The sequence below is a fragment of the Alexandromys fortis genome, unplaced genomic scaffold, assembly GCF_014885135.2.
Source record: "Alexandromys fortis isolate MF-2015 unplaced genomic scaffold, M_Fortis_MF-2015_v1.1 scaffold_6, whole genome shotgun sequence".
Taxonomy (NCBI): domain Eukaryota; kingdom Metazoa; phylum Chordata; class Mammalia; order Rodentia; family Cricetidae; genus Alexandromys; species Alexandromys fortis.
The window spans coordinates 4,336,468-4,349,516 of record NW_026067902.1 but is presented as its reverse complement, the minus strand read 5'-3'; the positions used below and the strand labels follow the sequence as shown (position 1 = coordinate 4,349,516).

Genomic DNA, 13,049 nt, shown 5'->3' with positions numbered 1-13,049 from the left:
AGAAGACATTTAAAAGGCAACTGTAACCGTTTAAAAGACAAATAAAAATGGCAGTGAAAGAGGAAATAAGGAAGCGATAAAAAAAAAGAAAGACATCATAGCAAACGTTAATGTTGTATATGGGTGGTGTTCATTTGAAAAATCTTCACCAGGCTTCTCTTTAAAGACTATAATGGGCTTGAGTTATAGATCAGTGGGAGAGGGTTTGCTTAGCATGTATGAGGTCCTGCAAAAAGAAAAAAAAAGGAAGGAAGGAAGGAAGGAAGGAAGGAAGGAAGGAAGGAAGGAATGAAGAAAGGAAGGAAGGAAGGAAAGAAGGAAGGAAGGAAGGAAGAAAGAAAGAAAGAAAGAAAGAAAGAAAGAAAGAAAGAAAGAAAGAAAGAAAGACTAAAAAAACTTAGTCTTAGCTTCCCAGGCTTAAACTGAAGCCCCACCCTTGAAATTCACTTGATCTCTTTCCATCTTTCCACAGTGGTCACCTCATCCCCTTAGCCCGGTTCACAGATGACCCGGACAATTCCTGTTGTTGACATTACTCAATCGCTATGTGTAAGGACTGTAATCCTTATACACTGCTTCTGTAAACTTTCCCAAATGTATGTGTGTTCACAGTTGTGTTTGTCTTAGTCCACGTCCTTGGGCTTATTACACCATACGTGACCAGGACTTGACTTTCAGCTGGGAACAAACGGCATGTCCTATTAAAGTGTTTTCACCTTCCTTCAGAGGACCAGTGAATAGCATTCTAAGTCCTTGTATTCTCTTTGTCTGTCACACGTGAACGAGTTTCTGTATGCATGAGGTGAGAAACGTAAACGACCTCAAACCTTGCTTTCTCTTGATGTCTCTCAGCTGCAGATGGAGCTGGAGCAAGAATACCAAGACAAGTTCAAAAGACTGCCCCTGGAGATTCTGGAGTTCGTACAGGAGGCCATGAAAGGGAAGATCAGTGAAGACAGCAATCACGGTTCCGCCCCTCCCTCTCTGGCCTCAGACCCTGGAAAGGTGAACCACAGGTCTCCCTCCAGTGAGGAAGTGGAGGTTGAGAATCCGGGAAAAGAGTTTGATACTCCTCTGTGATGTTCCTGCCAGGCCTTCCAGATATGCACGACTGCTTGAACTCCATCGGACTCTAATGACAAAGATCACTGCCCAGGGCCATCTTCCTGAGAAGCATCCCTTAGCCTAAAATCCACACCAAAGCGAGAGTTCCAGAAGGATCTGTGTGGAGGTCCCATAACCCCGTTCCATGTGTCATGTGGAAACTATTGCAGTCTGGAGAAAAGGGTGCATGTATGCAGGATTTTTCTTTTCTTTCCAATAGTAAATTAAAACCAGGCAGCTCCCAGGCTCCATGAAACATGTAATGAAGGACAATGTCTTCTTTGAAGAAAACTTGAGGTCATGTCTTCATTTCAAGTCCCAGTGTAAAGTATTTCAAAGTAATAGACATAGTTTGAGAAGTGCATAGCACCATTTAAAACTATGGAACATCCAACTTTGACCATTGTTTCCCTAACGGCCCCGCAATTCCTTGTTTTTTCCATGTTTTCAAGTTAACATGTATATTAAATTGTTTCATCTTTTTCTTTGCAAGCACTGGTGGCTTGCAGTTTGCTAATTTATTTATCACAAAAGCTTCTGTATTTGCTATTGACATGGCTTTATTAGATACCATAGTGACTCTTCTATAGTTTCTTTTATAAAAAAATCACTTGACTATATCATTGTCCAGTGAAGCCATTTCACTATTATCAATATGGATTGTATATTTTGCTGTACACCTTTGGGTATCTATTGGTCGTTGTCCCAAAATGATGAAAAAGCTACAACGGGTCTGTTCCGTTGAGGAAGAGTTGAACTGACATGTATTAATCAGAATTTCAGCCAGACTGAACAGGTTCCAATGGGTTATTTTGTTGTCAGATTTTTTTTGTGGTTCATTTATTTTTACTGTAGAAAGGAAGATAGAATATTTATCTAAATGCACATGTATAATGATACACATTATCTCCATGTATATATTACATGTATGCACCCAGGCATATAAGTGCACATACACATACATACGCATGAGTGTACATGTGTGTTTATTAATTGGCAGTGACCCAAATCTCTTCCATAAGATTTAAAAGCAAGTTCAGGGATACATGGACAGAAGAAATGGGTCAAATATGTATGTTACATGGATATTAAAATATATGGAAATGCTAAGAGTCAGTTTATGGAGTCCTTGATGCAACTTGAGGTAGACTTAGAATTTAGAATGTAAATTTGCTAAAAAAATTTTGTAGGATCAAAATTGGATTTTAAGTATCAGATTTTGAGGTTGTTTTAATGGTCAGAATATGCAAAATACTTAGGAAATAAGAGTACAAATGTATTACTCCTATCTTCAATAAATTTAAACTGATTAATTTCCATTTTATTCTGATAGTAATAAAGCTTTGGTTATATTTTAGTTTGTATACTTACTGCACTTAGTCATGTCTTTTTGAGTTCTTATTTTATTTTAAGGGGAATAAGAGGAACAAATTATATCATGTTAGAGTTAATAAAAACATTATTAAGAGGTCTTAAGAAATAATCATTATGTAGAAAAATATGGTTTAGAGAGTGAGACAAAGAACATTAAAACCCAATAATGATATGTTCCTGGCTTCATTTTATTTTAAAGATAATCTCTCTGGTTATAATTTAGCAAAGCATTTTACAGTGCAAAAAAAAAAAAACCAGTTGTGTCCTGAAATTTGTGTTTCAAGAATTTAATATTTTTATGGAAATGATTTTATTTAACTTTAAGCAATAACTAGGATCATAATTAAGTTTTAGTCAAAATGAAGGCTTGCTTCGAACACCGTGACAGTGTTTGATTAAAAAAAAAAACGCAACTAGTGAGACACAAGGGGAAAATCACATCTCCTTTAGAGATGATTATGTTTTATCTGAAGAATGAAGAGTGGTAATTAGACACTTGCTCAAACTCACCTTCCACCGAAGAGACAGCTTTTGTAAACTGTACTCCTTTTGCACTTTGAAGGAAAGGCATGACTCAGAAAGAAGTGGGAATGGTCCAGCTGGAATGCTGCATTTTACAAACACAGTTATAGACTGTCAAAATTGGAGAAGAATGAATCAGTAACAGCATCCGTAACCAAACAGGGGTGGTTATTGCAGAACATTGGATTTCATCATTGTCCATATAGTGACTATGGTTGGATGACCTTGACTTTCAAACCCTGTTTTGGTAGTCGGACTTGATGATCTTGGTGATTCTGGTCATTTTACAATGTTTTGTATTTGGTCATTTACTGTAACCACATTTTTTCTATCTGTACAGTGACACTTTTTGCAGTTGTGGGATAGTGTGTATCACTGTGCATCTTGCATCACTGAAACTACTACCGTGATACTATCCATTAATAATATTAATATTACTTGAACATAGTCAAAGGTAAAGAAAAGGGGTCTCTATGATGTGCAGTTTTGTGCCTTTATGTATTTGCCTTGTTCTTTGTCTAATGTGTGAAATTCTGTACTGTGGTTTTTCCTATAATAGAGAGTAGAGTCATGCATTAAATTAGACAGTGTCTGTCCCTGACACCTTTAAACTACTGAGAATAACATGGTTGGGTCGTATAAATCAGTGTTCAAAGTTCTAATGACATGCCATTGGTTTTTAACATTTCAGTGCCACCGTGCAGTAATTAATACTCCTGTAATAGATAAGCAGTCATTAATTAAGTTCTGAAAGAAAGGGTCATTGCTTGCACTCCTTTGACTTTATTGCTGCCCTTGTACACTGTGTTAATACTGTTGTGATGGACTGAACGTTGTGACCTTTGCCTTTTGAGAAGAAAACGAGAGAGGGGGCAAAGTATTCGATGCTCTTAAAATGTACATATTTTGGGGTCTTCTATCTCAAATTATTTAAAATGCGTAATTCACTTTTTGTAATCATTCTATGCAATTTTGTGGCATGGTGTTCCTTCCACTTGTAATTTTATGTGCTTTCATCCCAACTCCAAAGGAAACAATAAAAATTTCTTAACACAGTCCAGCTGGACCTTCTTAGAGTCAGATCCCACTTTATAGGGAGGACAGTGAGAACAGACATAATGCCAGTCATTAGAGTATAATGCCCACCCTGCACAGCACACCAGTGCCCAGGTAGCCTAGATCTGTGGTGCTGTGCAGAGGACACAGCTGTCACTGTGGTGGTCCCACCACCATCTTGCAGGAGTGGCACTGTCCTTGCCGCTCCCCATGATGGAGTTCCTTCAGGCTCCCTCTGACTATCCCTTTCTTTCTTCCTTTCTTCTTAACCTAAGAAAGGCAAAGCAAATGTTCCTGACTAATAGCAGAAATGAGGAGAACAGACATTGCCCTTGCATGTTTTTGATGAAACATGTAGTTTGTAGCCATGGTGAGAAGAGGAATGTACATGTGACTTCTCTGTCCATGTCAAAAAGCCACCCCCCCCCCAATGTAGCATACCAGTTATCTATGGATGTGTTGTAAGTGACTCCAAATGATCTCTTGTTTGTCATAGATTTAGGGGGCTGAGTTAGGAACTCAAATAGGGCAGAGTTGAGAATGGCCTGCCTCTGTCTCTTTGCAGTGCCTGGGGAATAATGGATGCTTTGGGACTTTAGACACCCAGGTATGAATTCAGCAGCTGGAAGACTCTCTGGAGCTCTGGGCTAGAACACCATAGTGCCCTTACTATAGCCTGGAATTTCTCACAATGAGGTAGCTGGACTCCCAAAGGTAAGCCTTCTGAGACATCAGCGGAAGGAATAGTGAATATTATTATGGTCAGACATTAAAGTCACATGTGTTTGTGCATACAGTATTCATTGGTACCGACGCAAGCTCTTTCTCAGATTCATAGTGAGGAACCAGTGCAGATATATCTCACGGTGGGGCAGAGTTTTAGTTATTGAAGAACATTAAGAGTTATTTTAAAAAAACTATAAATATACAGCTGTCTTTAGCCAACACAGTCTGCATATGCAGTGTGCACCCAGAAGAATTCCTACCACCCTTATGGCCATTCTAATTCCTTTGTTTTCTTCCTCAGTGGGGAAAAAAACATTACTCCAGTTGCCCAAGATAGAACATTGACATTGATGGTTTGTTTTTGCTGTTATTGTGTTGTTGTTGTTGTTGTTTTATTGGGGGGGGGGAGGATCGCAAGTATTCCAGGATGGCCTCAAGCTCACCGTGTAAGGGAAGATAGCCTTGACTGTCTCATCAGCCTGCCTCCTTCTCCCAAATACTAGGATTATAGGGGCCTGTCACCATAGCATGTATATGTAGTGCATGGGATCAAGCCCAGGGCTTTGTGTGTGCTAAGCAAGCACTACCAACTGAGCTACATTTCCACACCACAACATTATTTTGGATAGTATCTTCTCCCTTATCCCTTTCTTCAATAAATTTCCAACTCAGGTCAGTCAGTTTTGACCCCACAATAACTCGCGTTTGTTTGCTTTCTATCATTGTGTCCATACTTGAGTGGAGCTACCATCACCTTCCACCTGCCCAAATTCTCATAGTTCCTCGTCAGTCATGTAACCCTCTCCCTATGCTATAGCTAGACTAGCAATGTCAAAGTCCAAAGGAGATGGAAATCCTTTAAATGCTCCTAGCTGTCCCCAGCATAAGGACTGGTCCCCCAGTAAGTGTCTGAGATCTTACACAAGGTGGTTCCACCTGTTATCCCTAGTTAGTGCAATGCCCTATGCCGCTCTCTCTCACCTCATTCACTACCTCACTCCATGGGCTCCCAATGTTCTTCCCTTGGTTCTAGACTACTCCTTTCTTTTTCCCTTAAATTCCTCTTTCAAGCAAGTGGCATGCCTCACAAGTCAATCCCTCCACTCACTACAAAGTGCTCAGCGGATGAATATTTTATTTGTGGTGAGTAAATTCATTAGTTTGTCTACCTTTATCTAAAAGACAGAAGAAAAGCAAGCAACTCTAATGCAACTCTAAATAAGAAATGCCATCCACTCAGACCTCAACGGTTAGGCACCTCCTGAAAATACAGCCAACAACAGAGACTGAGATTTGTGTCACAGCTGTGTCCCTACTTTAGTTTCTTGTCAGCGAGCAAAACCAGTGGCAGTGCCTTGGTGTCTTTGAGTCAAGGAATCAATCCCCAAACACAGAATATGAAAGGAGGTCAGTCTCTGATTTTTAGGTTCTGAGATGCTGGTAGAATAAAATGATGCTCATTTTGGATTTCAAGGGTGATAATCAGCCTCTTTGTCTCAAGAAAAAAAATCTCAGGAGCCCGACTACCACCTTTTCTCTTCTTTCCTTCTGTTATTGAAAATAGAATGTTCTCACTTCATATATCCTGATTATGGTTTATCCTCCTTGTCCTCCTCCCAGTTCCTCCCCACCTCCCTTTCCACCCATATCCACTGCCATTCTGTCTCTTACTATAAAAAAACAGACTTCTAAGAGATGATAATAATAAAATGTAACAAAATAAAGCATAATAAAAGAAAAACCTATCACATCAAAGTTGGGCAAGACCAACCAAAGGAACAGAAGGAAAAGAGCCCAAGATAAGGCACAAGAATCAGGGACTCACTTGTTCACACACTCAAAAATCCCATTAAAAAAAAAACCACTAAGATGGAGGCCATAATAGATATGAAGAGGACCCAGTGCAGATCTGTGCAGGTTCTGTGAATGCTGCTTCAGTCTCTGTGAGTTCATATCAGCTTTGCTCAATCTAATTAAGAGGGCCTTGTTTTCTTGGCGTCCTCCATTTCATCTGTCTCCTATACTCAGCACCCTTCTGCGGGGCTGAGCTGTGAGAAGAGTGATTTGATGGATATATTCCGTTTAGGACCGAGTGTTCCAATCTCTCTATCTCTGTCTCTGTGTGTGTGTGTGTCTGTCTGTCTGTCTGTCTTTCTGTGTGTATCTCTATTTCTCTCTCTCTCCCTGCACAATGCCTGGCTGTGGGTCTTTGTATTTGTTCCATCTGCTGCAGGAGGAAGTCTCTCTGGTGAAGGATCATTTTATCACTGATTTCTTTTCTTTAAAAAGCCAGTGGTATTCCATTTTTCTCTAGGCCCCTTGGATATCTAGTCTCTGATTTTTGGTCACCCAAACAGCACTGGATATGGGTTCTATCTCATGGTGTGGGCCTGAAGTCAAATCAGATATTGGTTGGTTACTTGTAGCGAGCTGCGTGGAGTCACACCTGATGGAGATGTATAATCAACTCCTGAGACGGCTAAGGCCTGACCTATGCTATGATCACGCAATGATTATCAGCTGCTTGCATATGCGTGGACCTATGGGCAATGCCCACCTGGCAATCCGGGCTTGGCAGCCCACGCCTACTTAAGGGCTGGGAGAGGTATGCTCGGGGAGAGAGATACAATTGTTTAAAAAGGTCCTGAATAAACTGTCAGCAAGAAGAGCTCCGGTGATCGCGTCATCCTTGCTGGTCAAGGTAGAGCCGTGACAGTTACTCTCACAAGCTTTGTGCCACGATTGCCTTAGCAAATCTTGCAAGCAGGACACCACTGTGGATCAGTGTCTGTGGCTGTCTTGGTGTTTACAGTTCACTTTTGGTAGCTTGCGTGTAGCTTCCTGTACCAAACAAATGCACTAGAACTTAGGGGGGAAGGCTCGATGCCGTCACCAGCTGCGCATCTTCATTTTCAAGGAGTTGCATACATGTTGTCTTCAACAATGAAGTCTTGCTGTCAGTTTGTAGAGAGAAATCTGTTGTCTTTGCAACAGCCTGGATTGTTTAGGTACCCCATTGGCAAACAACTCAATTAGATGTAACCCAACCCTGGTAGTAGAAGCTTCATTTGGTCACAAGAGATGGCCAGTTGGGACTTTGTCCACCCTATTATTTGGTAATTTTATTTAGATTGTCTTTATATGCATATACTTTAGGAAGTTTCTACACTATTAGGTTTCCATATGACCCTTCAAATGCCCCTTAATTTTAGTTATGTCTCCCTGTGTTCCTTCCCTCAACCCCCTCCCCCACACTTCTCCCCACTCCTTCCTCTTCCAGTCTTATCCACGCCATCCACCCATAATTATCTATTCTATTTCCCTTTCCTAGTAAGGTCTGTCTGCACCCTGAAGTCCCTTACTATATACTTACCCCCTATGCTTCTATGGATTGGAACTTAGTTTCATTAACCTAACAACTAATATCCACATATAACCAAATAGAAACCATATTTGTCTTTTTGGGCCTGAGATATCTCACTGATTTTTTCTAGTTCTAATTATTTGCCTGCAAATTTCATGATGTCCCTTTTCTGAGCTCTGCTGACTAATATTGAATTGTGGAAATGTACCACTCTCTCGATCCATTCTTCTGTTGAGGAACATCCAAGTTGTTACCAATTTCTGGCTGTTCTGAATACAACAGTAATGAATATCATTGAGCAAGTGCGTGTCTTTGTTGTAGGGTAAAACATCGTTTGGGCATATGCCCCAAAGTGGTATAGCTGAATCTTGTGGTAGATCAATTCCCATCTTCCTGAGGAACTGTCACACTGATTTTCATGGTGGCTGTAAAAGTTTGCACTCCCACCAGCAATGGATGAGTGTTGCCCCTACTCTCCGTCCTCACCAGCATGAATTGTAGCTTGTTTAATTGATCAGACCAATTCTGATGGGTGTAAGATGAAATCTCAAAGAAGTTTTGATTTGCATTTTCCTGTTGAATAACGATGTTGAACATTTCTTTAAGTGTTCCTTGGTCATTTGCGTTTCCAATTTGTCTTTCCAGATTTCCTTCAGTTCTCATATTGCTATGGCTAAGACGTCAAGTACTATATTGAATAATAGAGAGTGGACAGCCTTATCTTATCTCTGATTTTAGTGGAACTGCTTTGAGTTTCTCTCCATTTAAGTTGATTTTGGCTACAGGCTTGCTGTAAATTACCTTTATTATGTTGAGGTATGTTTCTTGTATCCCTAATCTCTCCAGAACTTTTATAATGGAGGGGTATTGATTTTGTCAAAGGGCAAGAGCCTTGCTTAACCATAATAGCATGCGCAGTCACTTCTTCACCCTCTGAATATTAATTTTTCTAATTGTATACTTACTGAGTATAATTCATATACTATAAAGTTCACTGTTTCATAGTACCCACTTCAGTGGTTTGTAGGGTAGTAGCTGAGTTTTTCGTGAGTCGTTACTTCCTAACTCCAGGAAGTATTTTCTTTGCCCCCAAAGAAATCTGATACCCATGAGCAAACTCTCCCTACTATTTCTCCACTTCCTTCTCTTTTAAGCCACTAGAAATCACTAATCAACTACCTATCTATTTGGATAGTTCTTTTTTGGACATATCCTACAACTAGATTCTGTATGTGGATTTTAGTGTCTGGCTGCTTGCACTTATAAATTTTCATGGGTTCTTATAAGTTGTAACAGGTATCTAAGGCTTCATTATTTTAACAGTTGAATAATATTTTATAAGAAATGCATATTAAAGTGTTTTGGGTTTTTTCCTACCTGTGTGCATGTGTGAGCGTTCGCCACATGAGTGCAGGTGCATCAGATCCCATGGAGCTGGAGTTCCAGGAGGCAGTTAGCCTCCATCAGGGGTATGGGTGCTAAGAACCTAACCCTAGCCCGCTGGAAGATCACGAAGTGCTCTTATCTACAGAGCCATCGCTCCACTCCTTGGGTTTACATTTTCTTCATTCACACTTGGTCGATAGGTATTCTGATTTACCTTTGAGTTACCATGAATTTTGTTGCTGGAAAGAAATGTATTTCCTGTTGTCTCGTGTGTATACTGAGTAGTGGAAATGCCAAGTCAATTGTGATAACTCTTTTTTCACATTTTAGGATCTACCAAACTCTCTTCCAAAGAGAATGAGGCCATGCTTGCTTTCCCTTCTTGTTTTCTGTCTTTGGAAAAGTATCAGCTTGACAAATCTCACAGTGGCTTTGATTTGCACCAAGGTGACTGATATAGTAAATTATGATTGCTTAAACATCTTTTTTTTTTGGAGAAATATCTAATGAAGTCTTTTGTCATTTGTATTTGTGTTGATATTTATTTTAAAATCTGGGTCTCCTTTCTTGATATTTAACCCTAGTCTCAGTTGTGTTTGCCAATGATCTTATCTGGGAAAAAGCTTTCCCAGTAGACATCCTTCTTTGGGTTAAAAAAAAAAAGATGTAGATTCTTAAAGAAATAGTTCTGATAATTTCCCTTTTTTCTATTCTTTGAAAGTCATACATTAATACAATGTATCTTAATTATATCTACTCTTACTCCCTCCTTCCAACTCTCTCCGCCCCTGACTTGTACCACCTGCCAGAGCATGTAGCAAACATACCCTTAAAAAAAAATAACCCACTGATTCCAATTAGTGCTGCCCATGATGTGGAGTCAGCTACTAGGGCATAGGCCGATTACCAGGGGCCACCCTCCCAAAGAAAAGTGACTCTCCATCTCCTAGCTGCCATCAAATGCCAACAGCTCCTCAGGAAAGAGTGGGGGCTTAGGTTCCTACTCTGTGGTTGGATTTTCAACCGACTTGATCATGTGACGGTCCTGTGCAGGTAAACACAGCTGCTGTGAGCTGGTGTGTGCAGCAGCCATGTCAAGTCAAAGGGCAGCATTTAACAATGCCCCTCCCCTTCCATGATGCTCCTGAGCCTGAAAGGGCTTTGCTGGATACAGATGCCCTATCTATGGTTGAGCACTTCCAACCCCTTTCTCCTAGCAAACTGGGCAGTCGCTGCATTAAACTCTGCCCACTGCAAAATGGAATTTCTCTGATCAGGCTGAGAAGTTGATAACAATGTAAGGCTGTGGATTTACAAAGTCATCGTGGGTGTATTTTTAAAATAAACATCAAAAGTTTGTTGCCCCAGATCTTCCTTTTTCTCGTCAGAACAAGGTGTGTACCACTTGTTAAATTCGCTATGATTTCATGTTTCCTAGGGGAGGAAGTTTTTCACAGACGAGTGAATGGAAATCTTGATCGAATGGCCTTTAAAAGTTAAAGTGCATTACATAACACACCATCCAATTTATACTGTCAAGAAATCCCAGCTGGCAATAAGAAATGTCCTAATAGCAACGAAAAATAATCTTGACGATTAAAATATGATTCCTTGTCAAATATGGGAGAGCATCCTGCTTCAGAAAAGATATATGCATGTTTCTACGATTCAGGAAAACAACATAATTTCCTTCTCCTTTTCTGAGTCACCTGCTTGTGAGACCCTGAGACTGTAAATGTATTTATTGAAAACCAACAGAAAACCCCATCTCCAGCACCATTGGACGAGGTTCTGCAGCACCCACTTACACATAGCTTATCTCTCTATCCTGGTAGAGTTGCTTCCCTGGTTGCTCCCTCCTTGCATACAGCAAAGGGCATCCCTCGAGCTGTTTAACTTACAATGGGCCCCAGCTCCCACCAAAACATGGTTTATGAGGCCAAGTTGCTGATTGAAGAGGCAGGTTTTTACGAACTCTACAAAATAAAAGCAAGCTGTATTGATTCACTACCAAGTGTCTTAAAACTACTCTTCCTTTCTTTCCCTCTTACTTCATGGAATTGAAAACATATGACCCTGAACTCTTTCCCAATTCCCAGTCGTCTACTGATTCTGTTTTTTTTTTCCCCTTCATTCTAGTTTCTTAATGTGAGGAAAATCGAGGAAAGATATTTCATTAAGCAAGTTATCTTGATGGGCAACAGGACTTGCCTCCAATCCTCCTTTAAAAGACTTACAGAGCATCTCTCACAGTTAACTTCCAAGACTTGGAGAATCTGGTCCATGGCTGTGGGTATCTGCCAGCATGTTTGTTCCAGCACTTCCGATCTATTGTATACCTTGGCCAACTTCCCCAGAGAGGGGAGAACCCTCCTAAATCGATGGAACATTTTATCAGGGAGTTTTTTTCACCCTAATGTTTAACGTATCAATAAAAGCTCCATTACGTCTATATGTAGGTCTCATGGTTTCTAAAATTACCTAGACAGTAGGGAAGTCGGCATAATAAATTATCAACTGTTAAACCAGCAGCTGAACTTTACCCAGTTGTGAGACTCTCACTGAAGATAAATTCAGCTTGGTTCACTTTCAGGGGATAGACCCTGAGCTAAGGGTACCTGGACTAGGACTTGGAATATTTGTAAAAAGCCTTTCTAAACCATTAAGCTGATGAAAGAAGGGTCCATAGCCCCCGGTTTAGCACATATCCTAGGTTTAGAAGACACTTCTCTGTTGAGGAATCCTAGAACGGGGCCCAAAGTAAGCACCCCTACACCTAAATCCAGGACAATAAGAAGCTTGATAGCTTTGAAATCTCAAACTGCTTTTTCCCCAAAATATTTTATCTACCTGAACTTTTATTAATTTAAAACACTGTGCCTTTCTGTGTTCACTCCTGGGGGATTGAAGCAGCAAGGTGGAGGACTAGAGATATGGAAGCTGCTTCCCAAGCTTTTTCAACAACAAGGATGTATGCTCAGAGGGATGCTAAGGACCCAAACAGTGGGCATAATGTTTAAATGCTCAGAAGTGACACTAGCCACTTTCTGAGAGGATTGTTTAAATTTAGTATATAAAGAATATTAAGATTGCAAGGGTCAGAAAGGAATTTTACCTCTATTACTGTAAAGTATCAAAAAAAAATAGCATAACCCCAGAGAGGGCACACTCAACATCAGCAAATTGGGATAGGGTCACAAAATTTCCATGTCTCAGGGTGGCCTGGAAACAACAGGAAAAAAAAAAAAAAAAAAAAACAACCAAAGTGCTCCTAAGGCTAAGACGGAAGAAGCAGAAGGAACTACTGCACTAAATGGACCAAGGCAGTGGTGAGCCAGGGCAATGGAGACCTGCATGAGAAAAATGACATTGAAGACCAGAATGCTGGGATGGAGACGTGGCTCAGCAGTTAAGAGCACTGACTGCTCTTCCGGAGGTTCTGAATTCAGTTCCCTGCAACCACATGGTGGCTTACAACCATCTACGATGGTGTTTGATGTCCTCATCTCTCTGATGC

At 40.4% G+C, this 13,049-nt stretch overlaps 1 protein-coding gene across 3 annotated transcripts in view; it reads left to right on the top strand.

The window, feature by feature from the left end:
- Positions 1-4,439, top strand: part of Plcb1 (phospholipase C beta 1) — a 675,692-nt gene extending 671,253 nt beyond the window's left edge. Inside the window, exon 31 of one of the 3 annotated variants that reach the window (XM_050132272.1) lies at positions 853-4,439. In XM_050132272.1, the coding sequence (XP_049988229.1) occupies positions 853-1,080 (228 nt within the window). In that variant the 3' untranslated portion in view covers positions 1,081-4,439. The remainder of the gene's footprint in view (positions 1-852) is intronic. The other 2 variants (XM_050132255.1, XM_050132262.1) reach the window with 2 other exon arrangements.
- Positions 4,440-13,049: the final 8,610 nt, after the last annotated feature.